This window comes from Schistocerca nitens, chromosome 5 (assembly GCF_023898315.1).
Source record: "Schistocerca nitens isolate TAMUIC-IGC-003100 chromosome 5, iqSchNite1.1, whole genome shotgun sequence".
Taxonomy (NCBI): domain Eukaryota; kingdom Metazoa; phylum Arthropoda; class Insecta; order Orthoptera; family Acrididae; genus Schistocerca; species Schistocerca nitens.
The window spans coordinates 413,196,316-413,222,866 of NC_064618.1; the positions used below are offsets into that span (position 1 = coordinate 413,196,316).

At 39.4% G+C, this 26,551-nt stretch overlaps 1 protein-coding gene across 1 annotated transcript in view; it reads right to left on the reverse strand.

Moving 5' to 3' along the window:
• LOC126260189 (beclin 1-associated autophagy-related key regulator) overlaps positions 1 to 26,551 on the reverse strand; it is a 123,638-nt gene that overhangs the window by 82,403 nt on the left and 14,684 nt on the right. Inside the window, exons 3-5 of the mRNA XM_049957465.1 lie at positions 12,335 to 12,416; positions 6,305 to 6,542; positions 5,411 to 5,580 (exon numbers count right to left, since the gene is read on the reverse strand). Of these exons, the coding sequence (XP_049813422.1) occupies positions 5,411 to 5,580; positions 6,305 to 6,542; positions 12,335 to 12,416 (490 nt within the window). The remainder of the gene's footprint in view (positions 1 to 5,410; positions 5,581 to 6,304; positions 6,543 to 12,334; positions 12,417 to 26,551) is intronic.

Below are 26,551 nucleotides of genomic sequence, written 5' to 3' on the forward strand. Positions count from 1 at the left end.
AAGAGATAGTGAGCAAGACATTATTTTGCAGCTGTCGAGTTAACACTCGTAGATACTCCTCTCTCGGCTTTGCCTATTTTTCATATAATTCTTTTTTTTGGATTATTTATTGACAATGGAAATGTTTACAATATTTACGAGGATTTTATGGAGTCCACTTCCTCATTTTTGACAATTAATGAAAGGATGACTGAACTTAAAACATGGCCATACTTGAAACTTCCTGGCAGATTAAAACTGTGTGCCGGGCCGAGACTCGAACTCGAAACCTTTGCCTTTCGCGGGCAGAGTGAAAATCTCATTCTGGAAACACCCCCCAGGCTGTGGCTAAGCCATGTCTCCGCAATATCCTTTCTTTCAGGAGTGCTAGTTCTGCAAGGATCGCAGGAGAGCTTCTGTAAAGTTTGGATGGTAGGAGACGAGGTACTGGCAGAAGTAAAGCTGTGAGGACGGGGCGTGAGTCATGCTTGGGTAGCTCAGTTGGTAGAGCACTTGCCCGCGAAAGGCAAAGGTCCTGAGTTCGAGTCTCAGTCCGGCACAAAGTTTTAATCTGCCAGGAAGTTTCATATCAGCGCACACTCCACTGCAGAGTGAAAATCTCATTATGGCCGTACTTATCTCAAAGTCAATCAAAATAAAAGGAATCCCAAAACTGCGACCACAGATGAAAACGAAGTACACATTATAGTGTAGTATCAGGCAACAAGTGATTAAATGTGCATGAAATGTTTCACAGAGGAAAAAGTGTTACATTGTACCGGGTGATCAAAAAGACAGTATAAATTTCAAAACTGAATAAATCACGGAATAATGTAGATAGAGAGGTACAAATTGACACATATGCTTGGAATGACGTGGGGTTTTATTAGAACCAAAAAAATACAAAAGTTCAAAAAATGTCTGACAGATGGCGCTTCATCTGATCAGAATCGCAATAATTAGCATAACAAAGTAAGACAAAGCAAAGATGATGTTCTTTACAGGAAATGCTCAATATATCCACCATCATTCCTCAACAATAGCTGTAGTCGAGGAATAACGTTGTGAGCAGCACTGTAAAGCATGTCCAGAGTTATGGTGAGGCATTGGCGTCAGATGTTGTCTTTCAACATCCCTAGAGATGTCGGTCGATCACGATACACTTGTGACTTTAGGGAACCCCAAAGAAAATAATAGCACGGACTGAGGTCTGGGGACCTGGGAGGCCAAGCATGAAAAAAGTGGCGGCTAAGCACACGATCACCACCAAACGACGCCCGCAAGAGATCTTTCACGAGTCTAGCAATATGGGGTGGAGCGCCATCCTGCATAAACATCGTACGTTGAAGCAGGTGTTTATCAGCCAGGCTGGGGATGATGCGATTCTGTAACATATCGGTGTACTTCTCACCCGTCACGGTAGCAGTTTTGCTGTCCAGTGCCATCTGTCAGACATTTTGTGACCTTCGATTTTTTTTTTGGTCTAATAAAACCCCATGTCATTCGAAGCATGTGTGTCAATTTTTACCTCTCTATCTACATTATTCCCTAGTTTATTACGTTTTCAAATTTATACTGACTTTTTGATCACCCGGTATATGAAACATTAACAATGAAAAGGATTTGGCGCACGTTGATTGCTACATTTGATGAATGCTGAATAAAAGCAAATGAAAAATGAATTCCTCTGCACCATTTGGACCACTATAAAAAACTTTATTTTGTGAGGCAAAAGCATTTCTTGCAAAAATCAAAGCAGATATCAAAGCAGTGGAACAAGTCAGTGGCCCTACATCAAAAAAGAAGGAAGGCCATACGCTACAAACCACCAATTTTGACAACCTTTGGCACACCAGTCAGGGTGTCACTTGAAAACATCTCATGTGAAAGGTCACTGTGCTTCTTTTTTAAAAATTTCATGATGCAGGATCCATTTTGAACCAAGGAATAATTAGAACACTAGAAAATGAGGAATTTTTTTCTTATACAGCAGGTCCATATCCTAATAGTTTCAGAGAAACTGAAGCATCAGTGATTTCAATCTACTGCAAATACACTGAAGGAGGGAACACCCATGCAGATTGGGTGGTGGTCAAGTGGTATCAGGTCATCAATTAGATTACAGTCTTCTATGACCATGATTACACTTTTGGTTACATTTTTAACTAAAGATCCAGAGTGTTCTACAATATCAGTTGTCAGTTTTCAATATTTCACATAATGCTGTCATACACAGGGTATTGTTGGACAAACTTCCAAGAGAAAAGTCTTCATAAACAAACAAAGTTTGTTGCCTATTGGGTGGGCAACATGAGCATACTAGAAAATGACCTTTATCCCTTACATTTGTTTGAGAGAATTTCACTAGTTTTTCTCCTTCTAAGAGGAATACTATTTTAGGGATTGTCAAGGTCTGCAACAGAGAAAAATGGATGAATATTAAAAAACATATTTCAATCTTCAGAGTTCCTCAAAAAAGATAATATTATGAGACGAAAAAGCCACCAGGGGGGAGGGTGGAGGGAGGGGGGAGAAAGCAAAAAGAGGATCAAAAACGTATCATGAAAAGTTCTTAAGCACATATGCTGATTATTTGCATTCTTGTTCAAACAAATTTTGGGCTTGCAGCCAGTCATCGATTAATTCATTGCATGATATTTTGACTGGGCACCTGTGAACCATCAAAGACTGACGAAGACTTGCTCCATTGCACCCTATATAGCACGCTGCGAGTATTCCACACATGCGTCAAAATTCAAGTTGAAAGACGGACCACACTTCTAGTGGTAGTGTCCTCGCTGGTGCAACCTTGAAACTCCACTATCCTGTGTGTTAGTGCTTGCCACAGCCGTTGGCGCCTCTGCCGTCTTCAACTAGAACAAATCATGAAGATGACGGGGTTCCCTGCTCTGTGCTACTGGTAGCCACTAACATGGTTCATCAGATTTTCCGCCAACTGTATTTATAAGGATTCTTTAATAATGGAGTCCCAAAAAGACGTAGCTGTGGTCAGTATCTCGGTTCTATCATACTCAGTTGAATGTCCAGTCAAAAGACAGTGTTTGGCAATAGCGGACTTATTTGGTTGCAAAAGGCAAGTGGAACATAGATGTTCAAGGATTCTTGCTATTTTAAATGAAATATTGCCCCTAAAAGGAAGGAATGATATGGATTTTGCTGGTGTGTTCTCCTCTTTAACCACTTCCTGATACTTGATTTTAACTGACAGTGTCCTGTTAATGTGCTGGGGGGAATATCCCTTCTTTCTAGATACCATCTTTAGGTGGGTGAGCTCTTTAGGTAAACTACTTATATCTGAGACAGTGTGAGCTCTGCATACGTGTGTTTTAAAAATGCTCATAGTTTGTGATGGGTGACGTCAACTTGACACTTGCAAATACAAATTGGTACGAGTGGGCTTACGATAAACTGAATGCCCCAGTGAACCATCATCATTCTTTCGTCTACCCAAAACATCCTAAAAGGGTAAACAACCATCTTTTTTTTATTTCCATGGTGAAAGGATCAAAATCCTCCATAAAAAGGTTGGCCACCAAGGGAGACAGAAGGGCTGCCTGTGCCGAACACTGTATTTCCATTGGACAGTCAATAAATTATGATAGAACTGTGATTCTAACCACAGCTACATCTTTTCAGGACTCCCTTATTAAAGAATCTGGGGAAATATGCCTGGCAAAAAATTTGATGAACTGTGATAGCTGCTACCAGTTGGACAGTGTGTGGAATTCCATCATCTCCACAATTTTTTTCTACTGAAGAAGACAGAGTGCACCAATGGACACAACGAGCAGTAACACAGAGGACAGCTGAGTTCCACGGTTCTACAGGCGAGGGCATTGCTGATGTGACGGGTGGTCTGTCTGGTAACTTCAAATTTGATGCATTTGCGGAATACTCGCAGCGCGCTATATAGGATAGAATGGAGCAGGTCTTCATCAGTCTTCAATAGCTCACGTGAAGATGATTGGCAAGTGCTCTGGCGAAATATCATGCAATGAATTAATCTATGACCAGCTGCAAGCCCAAAATTTGTTTGAACATTCAATTCGCCATTAAAGTTTTAAAATTTACACATTTATTCTTGTTCACGAAAGATTTATACTATTCAATCTCAACAGTTAATTTCTGTGAAAAAACGTAACAAAAATAATGCAACTAGTGGATTGCGTGTGTGTGTGTGTGTGTGTGTGTGTGTGTGTGTGTGTGTGTGTGTGTGTAAGGTCATCTTCCGGTCAAATGCTTAGTTTACTAGTCGTCCTGTTGTGCCTGTCTGTGACTCAACATCTCCACTATTTGGTGAGTAGCAATCCATCCTTTTCATAGTATTGTCATTAAAAGGAAAAAATGGTTCAAATGGCTCTGAGCACTATGGGACTTAACATCTGTGGTCATTAGTCCCCTAGAACTTAGAACTACTTAAACCTAACTAACCTAAGGACATCACACACGTCCATGCCCGAGGCAGGATTCGAACCTGCGACCGCAGCGGTCACACGGTTCCAGACTGAAGCGCCTATAACTGCATGGCCACACCGGCCGGCCATTAAAAGGAGCTACTGATATTTATACCAGAAATAGTATACAACTTTATCTAATAGTGGCACTTATGTACGAATAAGCAGAAGTAACAACAGATTTTGTGGAAGGGTCGAATGCTTCATGAAACATGCACATTTAATTTGCGGAGCCTCCTATATGTAGACCTACACCAAGTCATTTACCAATGAATGGAGAAAAGCTAGTACTGATCTATCTGCCTGCTAAGTAGTGCACCACTGTTCCACTGAAAATTCATAGCTTCTCTGTTCCCCGCAAATATTTGTCCTCAATAAAATGAAATGAAGTAATGAAATTTATTGTAGATGGGCCAAATTTCTGAAAAGGGATCTATATATGCAAAGGAAATTACTTTTGTTCCGCTGATGTATTGTAACTACTTGATCTAACTTGTCCATGTCTTAACTGTATGTTATCAAATTTACAGCATAAATTTTGGAAATTTTTTCCTCACCCTTTGACCTCATGAAACTGCAATTACAATAAACTAATTTGATTACTAAAATGCAGTTTAGGTAAATTAAAAGCATTACTTGTAACAAATGTAATAATAATCAAGAGTCAAGAGAATATCACATCACCTAAGAATGTGTTTCATTTCATTGTCAAATGATGAAGGTTGTACTGTTCCTTCATTTTAGGACTTAAAAAAAAACACAATTAATGGAAAATAAACAATTTGTGTGTTCCAGAATTTTGTGCAAATGCTTCTAACACTTTATAAACATGTTACATTTTAAGTTTCTGAGCCATTAAAGGAAACACTTACACAACACACTAGGGTTGGTGTTTTATCTCTAAACAACATCTATGGTTTTACTTTTAAACTGCCACAAACTGACTGTTTACTTACCCCAAGCATTATAAGCAGAATAATCTCCAGACCCAGGAAGTGATGGGGCTACTATACAATGGTGTAGTTCCCCAGAACTGTCGGTAAATACCCATTTGCCTTTAACATAAGCAGTGCGAGTTGCTTCAGCCAAGGCACTAACAGTATCTTGTGTTTCATTGTCTTCCTCACTACAGAAATGATTGGTACTGAATTAGAAGATTGTTGTCTACATCCACAGTGAAATTTAATAATCACTTTGCAATGTTGAGAGTAATGGGATGAAATATTTTTGTGAATACTGCCATTAGTAATATACTGGGCTACTACACTGAAATTCGGAACATTTTCTTTCTTTATAGCATTAAATAACATCAATAATTTATATTGCTTTATGACCAATGAAAGAAATAATAATTTGAACATTTCAGCCCCTTATTATTACAACATTTTAAAAATGGGCTTTTGAAAGCTCAATTTTTTTGCATGATTTTCCTCAATTTGCTGCCCTTACACCTGTAATTCTTATACCTGGATTCTTCCTTACGAATTCTTAGGAAAAAAATGTGAATGGCATATTCTAATCTATTACATTTCACTTGTGTGACATGAATGAATAATTAAAAAAAATATGGGCACTCTACTGAAACTGTGAAAGGTATTTACTGCTTTAGAAAGCACACAGTTTTATTGAAAGCACATTAAATGGTACTAGTTGAACTGTACAATATCTTAAATTCAAGGATAGAGGCCTAGAAAAAAATGATAATCCTCGTGCCTATGGATATTAAGAGCCATCCATAAAATTAATTTTCTTTTAACATTGTAAAAAGTCAAACACAATGCAGGTTACAATTAAATGAAGTTAATGCTGTAATTGCTTTTTGAGTGCTGCCTCTGTTGATGAGCTGTTACCTCTGAGCTGATGGAACTTGTGCTATGGGGAAGATGTACTGCACAAGTTGCTGTATGCTTGATCTTATAACGTGCTTCAGCTCATCTTGAATTTTCTGCAAGGACTGACGCCTTTCTTCAACATCTTCAGATAAGTTGGCAACAAACTGCTGCAAACGGCAGACACGCTCCTCATATCGTGGCAAGCGATCTGCTCGTTGCTTGTTTGTTTCTATTAAGGCTGCTACGTCATTTCGGCCTAAAACATATGCCTACTGTCAACTAACTATTTGAAATACAACAACATTAAACAAACAAATAATGAAGTCCAAGATTTCTGGCTTTAATCAGAAATGTCTGATCAGGCAGATACAAATTACCTTGGACTTACGCAAACTTCCTATGAGTGTTCCAGAACACCAAAAGTATTGATGACTGGAATGGGAAGAAATTTTAAATTTACATGTATGTTCTGATGTATGAACTGCAAATCTGTGTTGTCATCTCGCACTTATGTAGTGTTATTACTAGGTAATGACAGGAAGGATACTTGACATTTTGGTAATATGCTCAAGAAGCACCAGCAGTCAAGACACAAACTCACTGCACCTTCAACATATTGACTCAATAATGTGTTAATAAATCATTTGCAATAAGACGCTAACTTTTGGTATTTCAAAGAATATTTCTTTAACTGTGAAGCAGAAACTATTTTTTCTATTTTTGCCCATTTAATAGCATGTTATAAGTAAAAGATGATGGTTAAAAGACTTAAAAGCAAGAGATGTCACACTGATCCCTTAAGCTAGGAACACGAGTTCACTCTCACATACCTTACGTTTCAGTGCTGGCAATAATCCAATAATAAAATTCACCACCTTCAGTTTTATAAGTAACACTGTACTTCTCTGCCATCTGTTGGTGCCAGGTGGCACTATTTGATCAACTAAATGTGTGGATAATTATGCTGGAGCACAATTAAGATCTTTGGCGAGAACTGAGAGACGGGAGAAATCTTACGTGCCAGTGAACTTTATAGTCATTTTATGCACAGTTTACCTTCACATGTTCTTATGTCTTTGGTACTTAAATGTGTTGTTATTAATTACCACAATTTGACTAGTAACAATTTTTCAAGAAAATCTTTGGGATAACAATTAATTGAATTTACAGGAGAGATTATTAGACTGTGAAACAAATACGTCACATTTTAAAACACTGCAGCACATTTCCAATGTATTTATAGCAGTTGTCAATAATTTGTTCACATTTTCTCCAAAATGTCTGACTCACTTGAAGACTGAGAACATAATAAATAAGGCAACTAAAATTTAAAGTCACAAAGCAGAGCTTTATGAAGGAGAAAATAATGATTTTGGTTTGATACAATTATTTCCCTAACTTTTTTGTAGATAATTTGGATGATATTTGAATAAATGTTTCTTTATAATATTTGCAGCGAGTATGTTTCATTTTTCTATTCCAGTAAAAAACACCACACACTCTTATTTTCTATGTATTTTAACATCTTAAAAATATGGAAGTAAATAAAGAAGGAAAACATATTTTAATTTGCAATACGCAAACTACTAAGAACTTGGAACTACACTTTTAAAGAACAGATTTCAATCTATTACCAGCACATCAGCATGGCATCAACGGACAAGACATTTCTCCATAATTTTTCTTTTACTATTGCAGCTTAACATTTGTGAATGAGAAGAAACGACTTTGCAACATCATCTTCCAGATGTAGAAACAAGCCTAACAACTTTCATTCCAAAGTGATAGCCTGCTACACAAGTGTCTAAGAGGAAATACTGAGCAGACACTTGGGGAAGCACAGATGTGAATAAAATGAGAATAATTTGAACTTAAACTTGGTAAAAACAGAAATTGTTAATTTCACTACAAAACAATCTGCACAATGTACAAGTGAAATATGGTACACAAGGCCTGACCAAACAGTGCTCTGTGGGCACGAACACTCCAGCTGGGTTCCAGCCTAGAGCTCCAAGCACAGTGGCGAGTGGAGCTGAGGGACGAGGAGGGAAACTAATCAATGCAAAACTTTTAGATGACAGGAAAAGGTCAACCTAAGCTAAATCTAATGTCCATAAATATGTTCCTTGCTTGTGTATCAGACTAGACAGAGCAAGTTACATGAGACGAACTATGTGAAAAAACTCTACATTATATGAGCATGAAATTTATATTTCAAAAAATGAGGAGTAAGTGTTACTAAAATCTAAAAAATACTGAAAGAGACATGGGAAAAACCTGAAAAGTAAACGCTACTACAGTGTACATTTCTGGAATGACAACCATGCAAAAATTGTATAAGCCAGAAGAAGTAATGCCACAGCTATTATAACATTGTCAGACATGTCTGTTACCAAATGATTCTCCAGAAGACAAGTGCACCATATCAATTTTTGACTGAGGTATGTTATGTGATTATAAAAATTTGATTTGATTGAGCAACATCTTTGTTCATTTTGAAAACTGGGATAAAGGGGGTGGAGAGGAACTTCCTCCTTTTTATATCTCATTGGTTCATGTCAAAGGAAAGCCCAAAGCTAAATTTCAGCGAAACAATTGAAATTTCAATATTGTGATCATTACGTGGGCCTTTAGGAACACCTAAATACGCTCACAGTTCATAAGAGATCTGATACACAAAAGCAACTGTCTCCAAGATTTGATTTGGCACACAGTTTGAAACTGTCAAGTAGTTTTGAAACTGCTCTCTGCCACAGAGTGAAAGACTACTGGCTATTTCAGTAGTATGGCTTGCCTTTTTTCAGTCTTCAATATTTTTTGCTAAACATGATTTTGTTACCCACTGAATTATTATACTACAGTCTTCATATTATCTACTATTCAAAATTATATTATACTTCAGTCATTATGTACTTCTGGAACTAAATTTATTTCTGTAATTGTGAATACTACTGATGTTGGGCTGTTGTTTTCATTGTGAAAGCAGAAATTATTTACTTATTTAAATGTGTTTTCTCTTGGCAGTTAGTTGAATGACTTTGCAAAGAATCTGCACCCGCTGTTTTGAGTTCATATATCTTATGCACAGCTCACTGTTTCAGTTTCTATACTTTGCGTCTATTTAAAACAATGTTACAGAAAAGAAATGGTACGCCCCAAAAATACACAAACTTGAAAACTTCGCTGTAACATCAGACAAAATTTTATTTTTAATAATCAATTAGTGTTGCATAACAAAATCATTTTACAAATTTGCAGCTGAAATACAGAAAGGCATGTGATATTTATTATGAAGTTTTATGGACTCGTGTTGTGAGGAAAATCACAGGTATAATTGCATATACATTTCAGAGAAAATTTGTCACTACTGAAGGATACCAAAGCTCTGTTGAATTTCAACTTTTTATATTTTTAATATTCTACTAAAAAAAAAAATTTTTTTTTTTACCAATTACGTGCTTGCAAATCTGTGTGCACTTGGACTCAAGGGGAGTAGGAAATGAAAGAATAAACCTAATGAAACTAAAATTAAATTTATTTGTGATAAAAACACAACAATGACCAAAGTAAAAGGTCTGTTAAAAAATGCACATCTGTAAAATCGAAATCTACTTGAGCGTAACATTCAATAATGCCTTTCTCCACCTCATGCAATGTAAGATGCTTGTATCCTCCATGGCACGCTGTTCACAAGTTGGACAAGAAATTACTGCTCAAGCATGAGCCACACTTAGGACGGCAGCCCTTCTGATGTTATCTAGGAGGTGAAGTGGGTTGTTCAACAACACACTGCTAGTTCCAAGTCCCAAGTATGTTTACTTGGATTCATGCCAACAAATACTGCACATCATTCCATTTCATTGATTCCTGCCTGCTGGAGAAATGTATTCAAGGTGGACATGGTATGCTTATGGACCATCCTCTTGAAAGGTAAACCTATCACTGAAATGTTGACTGCTGGGCAAGACAACAGGTTGGAGAATCATGTTCCCATTCTGCACAGCCCTCAAATTACACTTGACAGTGATGACAGGCATCTGGCTTCTATAGATAACATCACCCCAAGACTCGGCTGACACAGCTCCTTGCTGAACCCATGGAGTTGCAGGTTTGGAACATGCATTGGTACCTGGCTGCCTACGGACTCCTCTGTGACACACATTACGTATTAGACAAATCCTGCAATTGTTGGTGAAGAGAACCCAATGACACTGATCTATGCTTTATTCCAAGTGTTTCCTACCCCATCTTCATGCAACAGTACTCAGGGCTCTGTACTGCTGTTTTGTTATGCTTAGAGGTCAAATCGATCCTGTGAAGATGGTTGCAAACAGTATGGGTTCAATTCTCTCCCAGGCAGCACACAGATCTATTGCATTTGCTTCAGGATACCTAAGAGTCATAATTTGTGACAGTCATCAGTTGTTATTTCTGACAGCTGAGGCAATCTTTAACACAGGGGTTGATATAATGTAGCCAGCATAAAACTATTTTTTGAGCAGTTTATTGAATTCTTTGACCCTCTACAGCCCCCTCTATATTTTTATAAAGAAACTGCAACATCTGAATCTAAATAAGAACTGTTAAGAATAAACTGTTACGTGAGATTAATAAATTAGATTAAAAGTCAAAAGCATTCTGGCATTATATCAACCTGTAAATGATGAAGTGGACATTAATTCAAAATAGGTGACACAGGGTAATACATGAAGGCAAGTCAAAATGTGTTTCTGGTTTATACACTAAGACGTGAAAAAAACAAGATGCATCCTAATACTGCTGATGTATACACTTAAAGTAGAAAATATTAATCCTAGATTCCCAAACTTCCTTCTCCCGGGAAGAGAGAGAGAGAGAGAAGGAGAGAGATATCAATTGGGGAAAGCTGGAAAAGGGCACGGGTGGGGGAGGAATTAAGGGTGAAGGCACAGACTACAGTATTTACTCGAATCTAAGCTGCACTTTTTTTCCGGTTTTTGCAATCCAAAAAACCGCCTGTGGCTTAGAATCGAGTACAAAGCAAACGGAAGTTCTGAAAATGTTGGTAGGTGCCGCCACAACTAACTTCTGCCATCGAATATTTGCGGCGCTACACAGGCATGCTTTGTAGGCACGAAGATAAATACTGGCGCCAAAAGCTCTGCGTCAGTAAATAAATTTTTTTTAAAAAAAGTGGAAGACGAGCTTTTTTTCTTCGCCCCGAGTTTCGACCACTGCATTTTCATACATTATCCAACAAAGTAAATACAAATTCCATATTTTTCATCTTCGAATGTAGCAGAATTTCAATGTACTATGAAAATCCGACTGGCAAGACTGTTTGGCATGTTTGTCAACTTGGCCAACTCTTTACGTTCTGATTTTTTACCTACCTGTGAGAAGAGATGGTTGCTAATAGGAACCTGATGAAATGTGTATCACATGCAGTATTCTCTTCACCGTAAGAATAATACGAATATAAACATTTTGCCATGTATTCTTTCGTGTTTGCTGCTAACTCATTTAAATCCTGTCTGCCTGATAAACTACGAAACTACAGTGAGACAACAGCAAACGCGGAAGAATATACATATCGTGTCATGTTTATATTCGTATTATTCTTATGCCTAATAGGCGATTCGGGAATTTTTTTTCCTTTATTTCGAGTCTCATTTTTCAGGTGCGGCTTAGATTCGAGTAAATACGGTACTCTAAGACAAGAGGCTATAAGGGGCCCAATAATTGTCCTCAAAATAGTTGCAGCCTTCTCATCCTAAACTTGTCCCTAATTTCCAACACTTACAAACCAAGCCTTAAGATGGAGCATACATACTCTGAAAGCTAAGATTACAACTTTCTAATATGTTTCTATCAGCGGTGCTAGGTATTTCGCTCCTTTCAGAAAAGTACTGGCCATCTATTCTACCTCCCTGAAATTTAAATTCTTTCCACTGAATTTTCCCAATGATATAATACAATTTTAACCACAATTCATGCAATAGGCAACAATTCACTGAATTTTAGAATACAGAATATATTTGTTCCTAAGGACAAGATTATGGTGGTTACCTTTTACAATGTTGAGTGCAGTCTCTTTATTCAGTAATTCCAAAAGACGTATTCTTTCTTTGCAGGCATCTATTTCACATTGCTAAAAACAAAAATGGTATTTATTGCCAAATAAATATGATGTAGCTTATCATTTAAAAGAATACACTGATTCTCTCTCTCACACACACACACACACACACACACACACTAGCTTTTAACTTAAAACATGATAATACCCCACACTGTAATACTTTAATATGACATTGTAATCAGTTAGGTCATAAGTATAATGAAAATATTAGAAAAATGTAAACCCACAGCATCTTTCAAGTAAAACCATGTTCCAATAGCAGAGATAAACAATCTGGGTGGAATGAAAGCAATCCGCACATCACCTCTGTGATTAGAAAAACTGACAAACACCCTTATTGTATGCACAAACCTCAATTTACACAAATCAAAGTACAAAGAAGTAATTTTTCATGCTCATCATGGCAAATGAAAAAGTGATGAACATGGGGCATACAAGGAGCGACAATAAAGTAATGAGACTGATGTGGAAAAAAAATGTTGCTTACCATTTTAGTCAAGTTTAGTGTTGCCTCATTCAAAGTAGTTCCCTTCTGATTGCACAAACTTTTTCCAGCACATCTGCCATTGATGGTAACATTTCTGGAACTCATCTTCTGTAATCTTCTCATCACAGCTTTTTGGATATCTTGTGTTGTTTGAAAAATGGTGTCCCTTGACCGCGGTTTTGACTCTTGGAAACAGAAAAAATTCGCATGGAGCAATATCTGGTGTATAAGGTGACTGTGGTAGTACTGAAATTTGTTTGGAGGTTAAAAATTGCTGTACTGAGAGCAGTATGGGCTGCAACCATTTTCACGGATAATCTTCGATCAGATTGTACGAGTTCACACATCCTGGCCAAGTTCACATCTGTCTGTGAGGTTGATGGTCGTCCACTGCGGTCTCCGTCTTCAACATTGGTTCTGCCTTCACTAAACATTTTATTCCAACAAAAAACTTGAGCTCTTGGCATAACCATCTCTCCGAAAGCCTTCTGAAGCTTACTGCAAGTTGTCGTCACTTTTTCACCCAATTTAACGCAAAAAGAAATGGCATACCATTGCGCAATATTATGCAGTTCCATTTGCGTAATGAGAGACACAAACACATGTTAACTTATTACAGCACAACTCACGACTGAGCAGTTGCATCGGTGTACCGCTTGGATTAGACACACCTTATAGACCAAGATCAAAAATATTGTGCCTAAGTAAGCCTGCAGGGTTGCCACATCTTGCAAAGAAAATCAGTCTCATTACTTTATTGTCACAGCTCATATACCACAATTGATTGGTATTTGCCTGGGAATGATTTTACAGCTTAAACGTGAGTGCAAACCAACAAGCAAGGGCAATCCAAAGAATTTCCTACAGTATTTGCATTTGAAGCACAAACATAATGCTGCAAAATGTTCCCAACGGGCTAAGAACAGTTACATATAGGATACTCCATAAACAACAGTGAAGAGCATAGCAGAAGGTACTGCCCATTGTAGCAGATTTCAGGAAGGAAGACAGTGTAAATGCTTCCTTACACAACATAATTAATCTACTTTTGTCTTCACGATCCCTATGGGGTGATACATATGCATTGCAGTATATTCCAAGCATCATCTTTTAAATCCAATTCCTGAATTTTTGTAAGCACACTTTCATGAGATAGTTCATGCCTGGGATAGTTCATGCCTATCTTCAAGACTCTTGTCAGTTCAGTTTCTTCAGCATCTCTGTGACTCTCTCCAATGGGTCAAACAAACCTGTGACCATTCATGCTTCCCTTCTCTGTGTTGTTGTTGTTGTGGTCTTTGCTCCAGAGACCGGTTTGATGCAGCTCTCCATGCTACTCTATCTTGTGCATGCCACTTCATCTCCGTATAATACTGCAAGCTACATCCTTCTGAATCTGCTTAGTGTATAATCTCCTGGGTCTCCCCCTATGATTTTTACCCTCCACACTTCCTTCCAATACTAAGTTGGTGATTCCTTGATGCCTCAGAATGTGTCCTGCCAACAGATCCCTCCTTCTAGTCAAACTGTGGCACAAATTCCTCTTCTCCCCAATTCTGTTCAGTACCACCTCATTAGTTATGTGACCTACCCATCTAATCTTCAGCATTCTTCTGTAGCACCACATTTCAAAAGCTTTTATCCTCTTCTTGTCCACACTGCTTATCGTCCATGCTTCACTTTCATACATGGCTACACTCCATACAAATGCTTTCAGAAAAGACTTCCCAACACTTCAATCTATACTGAATGTTAATAAATTTCTCTTCCTCAAAACGGTTTTCCTTGCCATAGCCAGTCTACATATTTTATCCCCTCTACTTCGACCATCATCAGTTATTTTGCTCCCCAAGTAACAAAAGTCATCTACTACCTTAAATGGGTTGGGTTGTTTTGGGGGAGGAGACCGGGCAGTGAGGTCATCAGTCTCATCGGATTAGGGAAGGACGTTGTCCTTGATGGTGAGTGTTCATCGGAGGTGAGGGTACCATCCGGAGTGCCCCAGGGAAGTGTGGTAGGTCTGCTGTTGTTTTGTATCTACATAAATGGTCTTTTGGATAGGGTGGATAGCAATGTGCGGCTGTTTGCTGATGATGTTGTTGTGTACGGGAAGGTGTCGTCATTGAGTGACTGTAGGAGGATACAAGATGACTTGGACAGGATTTGTGATTGGTGTAAAGAATGGCATCTAACTCTAAATATAGATAAATGTAAATTAATGCAGATGAATAGGAAAAAGAATCCCGTAATTTTTGAATACTCCATTAGTAGTGTAGCGCTTGACACAGTCACATTGATTAAATATTTGGGCGTAACATTGCGGAGCGATATGAAGTGGGACAAGCATGTAATGGCAGTTGTGGGGAAGGTGGATAGTCATCTTCGGTTCATTGGTAGAATTTTGGGAAGATGTGGTTCATCTGTAAAGGAGACCGCTTATAAAACACTAATACGACCTACTCTTGAATACTGCTCGAGCGTTTGGGATCCCTATCAGGTCGAATTGAGGGAGGACATAGAAGCAATTCAGAGGCAGGCTCCTAGATTTGTTACTGGTAGGTTTGATCATCACGCGAGTATTACGGAAATGCTTCAGGAACTTGGGTGGGAGTCTCTAGAGGAAAGGAGCCATTCTTTTCGTGCATCGCTACTGAGGAGATTTAGAGAACCAGCATTTGAGGCTGAATGCAGTACAATTTACTGCCGCCAACTTATATTTCGTGGAAAGACCACAAAGATAAGATAAGAGAGATTAGGGCTCGTATAGAGGCATATAGGCAGTCATTTTTCCCTCGTTCTGTTAGGGAGTGGAACAGGGAGAGAAGATGCCAGTTGTGGTATGCGGTACCCTCCGCCATGCATCGTATGGTGGATTGCAGAGTATGTATGTAGATGTAGAGTTAGTTGCCATTCTTTACACCAATCACAAATCCTGTCCAAGTCATCTTGTATCCTCCTACAGTCACTCAACGACGACACCTTCCCGTACACCACATCATCATCAGCAAACAGCCGCACATTGCTATCCACCCTATCCGAAAGATCATTTATGTAGATACAAAACAACAGCGGACCTACCATACTTCCCTGGGGCACTCCAGATGATACCCTCACCTCCGATGAACACTCACCATCGAGGACAACGTACGGGGTTCTATTACTTAAGAAGTCTTTAAGCCACTCGCATACTTGGGAAACAATCCCATATGCTTGTACCTTAGTTAGGAGTCTGCAGTGGGGCACCGAGTCAAATGCTTTCCGGAAGTCAAGGAATATGGCATCCGTCTGATACCCTTCATCCATGGTTCGCAAGATGATATGTGAAAAAGGGGCAAGTCGCATTTCACAGGAGCAATGCTCTCTAAAGCCGTGCTGATGCATGGACAGCAACTTCTCTGTCTCAAGGAAATTCATTATATTCGAACTGAGAATATGTTTGAGAATCCTGCAACAAACCAATGTTAAGGGTACAGGCCTGTAATTTTGAGGATCTGTGCTTCTACCCTTCTTATATACAGGTGTCACCTGTGCTTTTTTCCAGTCGCTCGGGACTTTACGTTGGGCAAGAGATTCGCGATAAATGCAAGCTAAGGAAGGAGCCAATGCAGTAGAGTACTCTCTGCAAAACCAAACTGGAATCCCATCAGGACCTGGCGATTTATTTATTTTCAACCCATTCAGCTGCTTCACAACCCCAGGGATGTCTATCACTATGTCCTCCATACGGGAATCTGTACGAGACTCAAACGGCGGTATGTTTGTATGATCCTCCTGCGTGAAAGATTTCTCAAATGCTAAATTTAAAATTTCAGCTTTCGTTTTGCTGTCTTCCGTTGCCAGGCCAGACTGATCAGTGAGTGACCGGATGGAAGTCTTCGACCTGCGTACCGATTTTACGTAAGACCAAAATTTCCTTGGGTTTTCAGCAAGATCTTTTGCTAAGGTATGACGGTGGTAGTGGTTGAATGCTTCGCGCATCGCTCTTTTTACAGCAGCACGAATCTCTACTAACTTTTGCCTGTCCTCATTCTCCCGATCATTCTTGTACTGCGAGTGCAACTGCCTTTGCTTCCTGAGCATTCTCCGAATTGCGCTGTTAAACCACAGTGGGACTTTTCTGTCCATAACCCACTTTTCCGGCACATACTTGTCCAATGCGTGATTTACAATGTGTTTAAAATTTGCCCATAATTCTTCCACATTCATCGTACCGTAACTAAATGAAGTCGATTCATTTACTAAGTGGGATGCTAACAACTGCTTATCTGCTCTTTCTAGTAAGAATACTTTCCTAGCCTTCTTGACTGACTTTTTAACTCTCGTAACCATAGTCGTAATGACAACATCATGATCACTAATCCCTGTCTCAACATTGACACCGTCGACGAGGTCTGGTCTGTTCATGGCTACCAGATCTAAAATGTTTCCATTATGCGTTGGCAGTCGATTTAGCTGCTCAAGACAGTTTTCGGATAATGTGTTCAAAAGTAATTCACATGACGGCTTGTCTGTACCGCCTGTAATGAATCCATAGACATCCCAGTCTATACTAGGTAGGTAGAAGTCGCCTCCGACTAATATAGCATGATCTGGGTACTTCTGCGATACAGAATGTAGACTCCCTTTGAATGATTCTAGAACTGTCACGGCGGAACCTGGTGGCCGGTAATAACACCCCACAATTAACTTTATTTCCCCTAGCCCTATTAAACATGTTCAGGTAACTTCACAATCGCACTGTACTTCGACCTCAGTAGACACTATATTTTTGTCAACTGCAATGAAGACACCACCTGCTACGGAGTCTAATCTGTGTTTCCGATACACGTTCCAACCCTCACTAAATATTTCAGAACTTCCTATCTCAGGGTTCAGCCAGGTCTCAGTCCCGAGAATAATTTGCGCGCCACACGCTTCCTGGAGGGCAGTAAATTCAGGAACTTTATTCCAAACACTCAGAAAATTTACTGCTAATATCTTGATAACTGAAGTGTCTTTACACTGAGCACGTCCTGATTTCCCTGCCTGCACGTCGACTGGTGAGTGTTCATCAGGACATCTCGCACTACTGCCTAGCCTAACAAACCCCCACGTCCACGCCAAAAGTACTCTGCTACCTGAGTAGCCGCTTTCTTTGTGTAGTGCACCCCTGACCTATCTAGGGGCATCCTATAATTCCCAACCCAATAGCGCAAGTCTAGAAATATGCAGCCAAGACCGTCACAGAGCCGATGAAGGCTCTGGTTTAGACCGTCTACTCGGTTCCAAACCAGAGGACCCCGATCCACTCTGGGAACGATGCTGCAATTAGAGAGCTCTGCTTGCACTCCGCTTGCGAGGCCAGCAGTCTTCACCAAATCTGCCAGCCGGCTGTACGAACTGAGGATTGCCTCAGAACCCAAGCGACAGGCATCATCGGTGCCGATGTGAGCAACTACTTGCAGATGATTGCACCCCGTCTCGGTAGACGATTGCACCCCGTCTCGGTAGCCGCAGGCAAGGCCGCCTCCACATCTTGGATGAGGACCCCCCCCCCCCCCCCCCCGGCAGACAAACCAAATGCACATTGGATTTCTTTCCAGCCCTGTATGCTACGTCCCTGAGGGGCTCCATCACTCGCCTAACGTTGGAGCTCCCAATAACCAGCTAGCCTTTGCCCCCGTGTGCCTGCTCGGGCACTGCTGAAGGAGCGGCCACCTGCCCACTGACAGGATAAATGGGCGAGGCCAGCCGGCCAGCCTAGACATTGGCCCTCCGCCTCGAGCGACGCGAACGCGTTGCAGTCCGCCACTCACCCTGAGGTGAGGGCTGCCCCAACGCACCGGGTACACTAGAAGGTGCTTCGGCGGCTGAGTCAGCGGACGCAGCAAGCGACAGCTGGTGTGTCTCTAGCGACGCGCCAGACCCTCCGCCGTCGCTGCACCTCGAGGCAGCAGCCTAAAGGCGGCTGACCGTGGCCAACAGCACACTCAGCTGCTGACGAACCACGGCCAGTTCCTCCTGTGCCCGCACACACCCTATCCATCCTACTGCTAATATCTAATGACTCCGTGAATTTATACTCTACAGCTATCAATAAGCAATATTACACCTCTCAAATATGAGAATACGCAATGATTTTATGTAATTAAATATGCAAGCGCACAAACACTTGCAAAGAAATTAAGAATCCAACTACAAAACAAATATGAAAGGTAAATATGCGACTCGCTACTGCACTGCTGCTGCACTGATACTTCACCAGCAGCTACTCAAGGCTCACTGAGCTATGTCAAAAACCCACTGGCTGTCCAAAACAAACAACTGACTAACGACTCCGCAAATTTATACTCTACAGCTATCAATAAGCAATATTACTCCTCCCAAATACGAGAATACATCCTCTTCCATTTTCGTAATACTGTCCTCAAGTACATCGCCCTTGTATAGACACACTATATACTCCTTCCACCTTTCTGCTTTCCCTTCTTTGCTTAGGACTGGTTTTCCATCTGAGCTCTTGATAGTCATACAGGTGGTTCTCTTTTCTCCAAAAGTCTCTCTAATTTTCCTGCAGGCAGTATCTATCTTGCCCCCTAGTGATACATGTTTCTTCCTCCTTACATTTGTTCTCTAGCCATCCCTGCTTAGCCATTCTGACCTTCCTGTCACAATCTCATTTTTGAAACGTTTGTATTCCTTTTCACCTGCTTCATTTACTGCAATTTTAAATATTCTCCTTTCATCAATTAAATTCACTATCTGTTCTGTTATGCAAGGATTTCTACTAGCCCTTGTCTTTTTACCTACTTTATTCTCTGCTGCCTTCACTATCTCTCTATCAAAGCTACCCATTCTTCTTCTTGTGTATTTCTTCCCCCTGTTCTTGTCAACCGTTCCCTAATGCTCTCTCTTTAACTCTCTACAACCTCTGGTTCTTTCAATTTATTCAGGTCCCATCTCCTTAAATTCCTACCTTTTTGCAGTTTCTTCAGATTTGATCCACAGTCCATAACTAATAAATTGTGGTCAGAGTCCACATCTGTGCCTGGAAATGTCCTAAAATTTAAAACCTGATTTCTAAATCTCTATCTTACCTTAAATCTTCCAGGGTCTCCAGCTTTCTTCCGCATATACAACTTTCTTTCACGATTCTTAAACCAAGTGTTAGTTACGATTAAGTTATGTACTGTGCAGAATTCTACCAGACGTCTTCCTCTTTCATTCCTTACCTCCAGTCCATATCCACCTACTACTTTTCCTTCTCTTCCTTTTCCAACACTCAAATTCCAGTCCCCAATGACTACTAAATTTTCGTCTCCCTTAATTATCTGAATAATTTCTTTTATCGCTTCATACATTTCTTCTTCACCTGCGGAGCTAGTTGGCATATAAACTTTTACTACTGTGGTAGGCATGGGCTTCGTGTCTATCTTGGCTACAATAATGTGTTCACTATGCTTTTCGTAATAGCTTATCCACGCTTCTTTTTATTCATTATTAAACCTACTCTTGCATTACTCCTATTTGATTTTGCATTTATAACCTTGTATTCACCTGACCAGAAGTCTTTTCCTTCGTCATCAAACTTCACAAATTCCCACTATATCTAACTTTAACCTATCCATTTCCCCTTTTAAATTTTCTAACCTACCTGCCGGATTTTGGGATCTGACATTTCATGCTCCAATCCAAGAGGGCCAGTTTTGTTTCTCCTGACAACGTCGTCCTCGTGAATAGTCCCTGCCCGGAGATCTGAATGAGGGTCTATTTTATCTCCAGTATATTGTGCCCAAGGGGGCTCCATCATCATTTAACCATACAGTAAAGCTGCATGCCTTTGGGAAAAATTATGGCTGCAGTTTCCCCTTGCTTTCAGCCATTCACAGTAACAGCACAGCAAGACCGTTTTGGTTGATTTTACAAGGCCAGATCAGTCAATCATCATCAGTCAATATGACAATCAATCTATAATTGCAGCAAGCTGAAATTATCCTAATATGTGACAGCATGTCCTAATATATGGTACTGTTGCATATTAGGATACCCATGCTATCTCATATTGGGTCATTCCATGCCAAGTGGTCTAATTTCGGAAAAAGTTCTTGCATGGACATCACAGATTTTGCTGAAATTTTGTGTGGACATTCGCACACGTTCCCAATGAACATTGGTAGAGTTTTACTTCTCCCAATTTAATACCTGCAGAAACTGAGTCATTTGTTAGACACCACAGTGCAGCTATCAACAGTGCACCCATTGACTTTTCGGCAACTTTGACACACATCATCTCCAGCAATATTTTCTTGAAAGGAACAAAACTATATCATTTTGTAAACTGTTTTGCATACTCTTAAGCAAAATAATAAGAAAATACTTCTTTAGTGATTTGCTTATGGATAATTTGAAGCAAAATCGGCCAAAAAAGTAGATCCTCGAAAAAAGTGTGAAGTTTAGCATTTTATAACTCCAGAAAAATTGTGAGATACACCTGAAACATTGCACAGAATAACTTACCAATATAAGATATTAGAATGTAAAATTTAATCCTCTTAATGCTTTCAAACAGTTTATGAATTAAAGACAAAGTTGATGATTTTTCTAAAAACACCACAAATTGCTATTTTTGGTCCACTTTTACAAAAAAGTATCTTCCACAAATTATTTTAAACCATTTTCATTAGAAAGACAATGTTCTGAACCACCTAAAAATTATATTTGGTTTAGCACTGTGAGCATATAAGACCCTAAAAACTAATGACAGACTGGAGTTGCATTGAAAATGGCCTCATATTCTGCTGGTGCTTGAATCCAACATTTTTGTTATGTTCCACAACTGTTTAGTACTCTCTGTGGAGTATATCATCAAAATTCCTGTTGACTAGAGAATAAGCTTAAGTCAGAAAAACTGCAAGTAAGCAGTCTTTTTTTTCACATTGCTACAGCATTCAGCTCTACAAAATTCTTTTCATAAAAAATATAACTGAATGAGGACTCCAAGAAAAAGCTTAGTTTCCTCTTTTTTGTGGTTCTAAAAGTATGAGGCTATTTTCTGGGCTCAGTTTTATCAAAATTTCTTCCCTTAACAACCCCACCAGTGACACCATCCTGCTGGCAGTATAGATTTCCCCACGACATTCTACAGCAAATTAATGAAAAAAAAATTTCAAGTAACTTGGAGTAAACATATGCTTAGGATACTAAAAAAAGAGACCTCTTCTAGCACTGACCTCCGACACTTACAGAAATGTTTCATCAGCTTGGGATCCCGTGTAAAGAAACCCTTATCAGGTTTGGGAACCTGCATCAACTCACCACTGGCTGCTGTTGCACAGCTATCAAGTGTGGCCCCTTGGGTGACGGGGATGCTGGTTTTCTAACTTTAAAACAAGCCAGCAGTGGTTACGGCAATATGAACCAGACCAACACATTTATACAATTTTTGTCGTGTACACCGATGTTCCAAATTAACCGCAAATTACACTAGCACAAAGTACACTTTACCTTAAACCATAATTAAACTAGCACATCAGTAACATTACACAATAAGAGATACTGATAATTCTCTATAACATGAATCCACATTAAGAGATGTCAGGAAGGTTACTATAAACTTCACCAAGGTTTACAAAATGTGACAGTGGTATAAAACCTGCAGGCTATTTATGTGTGCTGAAGCTCTTATGCAACAATTTTACTACCACAATTCCACTGATTTGATAATGCACAGTTAAATTGTAAAGTTTATATCAATTCTGTAGTTATAGCAGAAAAACAGACTGAAGTATGTCGCGATGAGTAGTGATAGAAGACCCTTTTTTGATGTTTTTCAAGTTATTCGGACTTTATTTCATTTCCTAGACATCAAGACTTTTGATACTGCCTTCCGCAGAGATTACTTAACAATTTTAGAAAATAATAAAAACTGTCCGATTTAATTTGAGACCAGCGGAATATGGGCCCATTTTCAATGCACCTCCATGCTGCCATTATTTTTTAGAGCCGTATACTGCTGGCTCATTTCATTTAAAATCACCCAAAATACAGAAATCTCATTGCCATCATGTCACAGATATTTGTGAAAATTTTGTGTAAGAAAGTACATAAATAGAAAGCGATAAAATATTTTTTTTTTCAGATTTTTTAGATCAAAACTGTAGTCAGGGGCCATTTGGAAATGTCTAGCATTTTCTCCACCTGACGTCAGTACGAAAGGTAGGTTGAAGGTTTTTAACTACTATAACTACCTTATTTATAAATCAATTTTATTCAATTTGGTGTCATTAGAAAGATAAAAGGACCAACCATATCATTGAACTATAAAAACCCTGTAACTGTGCACATAAATATGTGCAAATCTGTAATTAAAGTCATTTTTTTCATGAATTTTTTTTGGTCAAAATCACAAGTTTCACCATTTTAAATTTTGTCTCAAAGAATTCCTATTGTCATACATCTCAACATAAAAAAATCAGAAGGGTGTTTGTTCTGTTTAATCATTTAAAACAGAAAGAACATAAAGAATAATATACACGTTTCATTTTGTGACTTATCTAGTGGTCAAAAATGATGATCAGTTCTCGTAAAACACATTCATAAAATTCTAAAAAGCATTCATTCCTTCAAATAAGTTTTCAATGGACAATATTATGTCTGATTCAAAAGTATATAAATGACCAGTACTTGTGCTTGCACTAGGAGCAGTAAAAGTCATTAAAATGTTTTCATAAGGTATCCAACAAACATCAGTGTGAAGGGACCATGAATAACTTGAGGAAGGGCCACTTGGACTCATGAACTTGACTTTTGCATCTCTGTGTTCTTCACTTATCTATAGAATTTTTCAAAGACACCACTGGTTATCGTAGATCGCTGCGACAAATGTTTCTTCTTTAACTGTGTTAGAGGCAGTGTTTTGGATTCCAAGAGGAACTTGAATGAATTTAGTAGAAGATGAAACACGCTTTATCAGCAACTTGTTTTCATTCAGTGGTTTGAAAAAATGATTCACTGTTGTCCCCGGAAGGGTAGAACCAGTCTCATATCGTTTTTGTAACATGTCTGTGATGAGTTTTGGTAACTGTAAACAGATCTTTTGGACTTAAAATGTAACTGTCATATGGATGCTGTAAACTTGCTCTTGTTGCTAAACATTTAATAGTACTACCAACTCCATCACATGCATTTTTGCCATGACTAGTGCCAAAAAAATTCCATTTTGCAGTCACTGCATGATCTTGCTTGTGATGGCACAAATTTAAAAAGTTCTAAAAGTTTTTACATTGTGCAGAACTGCCATCACTGAAGTATATAACATGCTGGATGTGTGGTAATTGTTCCAATACATAAGTGAGAGCAGTTTTATGGAAACATAGAATGTGTTTGTATCATGCTGCAAACAGTCACTTGTACAACGCAACATTGACTTAATGTAATCATCTGTTTTAAAGTACACCACAAAAGGATGAAGGGCGACTTGAATGTTATGCCAGTGAAATCCTTGTGTAGCATCCTGAAGCAAACAGGTATAGTTCTCTGCAAAATCCACTATGATGATACATGTATCAGGGAGGGTTTCTTTGCTTGATTTAAAGTAGTGACTATGAGATTTTGATACATGATGTTCTACATCTACTACATCTACATCTATACTCCGCGAGCCACCTTACGGTGTGTGGCGGAGGGTACTTATTGTACCACTATCTGATCCCCCCTTCCCTGTTCCATTCACGAATTGTGCATGGGAAGAATGACTGCTTGTAAGTCTCCGTATTTGCTCTAATTTCTCGGATCTTTTCGTTGTGATCATTACGCGAGATATATGTGGGCGGTAGTAATATGTTGCCCATCTCTTCCCGGAATGTGCTCTCTCGTAATTTCGATAATAAACCTCTCCGTATTGCGTAACGCCTTTCTTGAAGTGTCCGCCACTGGAGCTTGTTCAGCATCTCCGTAACGCTCTCGCGCTGACTAAATGTCCCCATGACGAATCGCGCTGCTTTTCGCTGGATCATGTCTATCTCTTCTATTAATCCAACCTGGTAAGGGTCCCATACTGATGAGCAATACTCAAGAATCGGACGAACAAGCGTTTTGTAAGCTACTTCTTTCGTCGATGAGTCACATTTTCTTAGAATTCTTCCTATGAATCTCAACCTGGCGCCTGCTTTTCCCACTATTTGTTTTATGTGATCATTCCACTTCAGATCGCTCCGGATAGTAACTCCTAAGTATTTTACGGTCGTTACCGCTTCCAATGATTTACCACCTATGGCATAATCGTACTGGAATGGATTTCTGCCCCTATGTATGCGCATTATATTACATTTATCTACGTTTAGGGAAAGCTGCCAGCTGTCGCACCATTCATTAATCCTCTGCAGGTCTTCCTGGAGTACGTACGAGGCTTCTGATGTTGCTACTTTCTTGTAGACAACCGTGTCATCTGCAAATAGCCTCATGGAGCTACCGATGTTGTCAACTAAGTCATTTATGTATATTGTAAACAATAAAGGTCCTATCACGCTTCCTTGCGGTACTCCCGAAATTACCTCTACATCTGCAGATTTTGAACCGTTAAGAATGACATGTTGTGTTCTTTCTTCTAGGAAATCCTGAATCCAATCACAAACCTGGTCCGATATTCCGTAAGCTCGTATTTTTTTCACTAAACGTAAGTGCGGAACCGTATCAAATGCCTTCCTGAAGTCCAGGAATACGGCATCAATCTGCTCGCCAGTGTCTACGGCACTGTGAATTTCTTGGACAAATAGGGCGAGCTGAGTTTCACATGATCTCTGTTTGCGGAATCCATGTTGGTTATGATGAAGGAGATTTGTATTATCTAAGAACGTCATAATACGAGAACATAAAACATGTTCCATTATTCTACAACAGATTGACGTAAGCGAAATAGGCCTATAATTATTCGCATCTGATTTATGCCCCTTCTTGAAAATGGGAACGACCTGCGCTTTCTTCCAGTCGCTAGGTACTTTACGTTCTTCCAGAGATCTACGATAAATTGCTGATAGAAAGGGGGCAAGTTCTTTAGCATAATCACTGTAGAATCTTACGGGTATCTCGTCTGGTCCGGATGCTTTTCCGCTACTAAGTGATAGCAGTTGTTTTTCAATTCTGATATCGTTTATTTCAATATTTTCCATTTTGGCGTCCGTGCGACGGCTGAAGTCAGGGACCGTGTTACGATTTTCCGCAGTGAAACAGTTTCGGAACACTGAATTCAGTATTTCTGCCTTTCTTCGGTTGGTTGTCCTCTGTTTCGGTGCCATCGTGGTCAACGAGTGACTGAATAAGGGATTTAGATCCGCTTACCGATTTTACATACGACCAAAACTTTTTAGGGTTCTTGTTTAGATTGTTTGCCAATGTTTTATGTTCGAATTCGTTGAATGCTTCTCTCATTGCTCTCTTTACGCTCTTTTTCGCTTCGTTCAGCTTTTCCTTATCAGCTATGATTCGACTACTCTTAGACCTATGATGAAGCTTTCTTTGTTTCCGTAGTACCTTTCGTACATGATTGTTATACCACGGTGGATCTTTCCCCTCGCTTAGGACCTTAGTCGGTACGAACTTATCTAAGGCGTACTGGACGATGTTTCTGAATTTTTTCCATTTTTGTTCCACATCCTCTTCCTCAGAAATGAACGTTTGATGG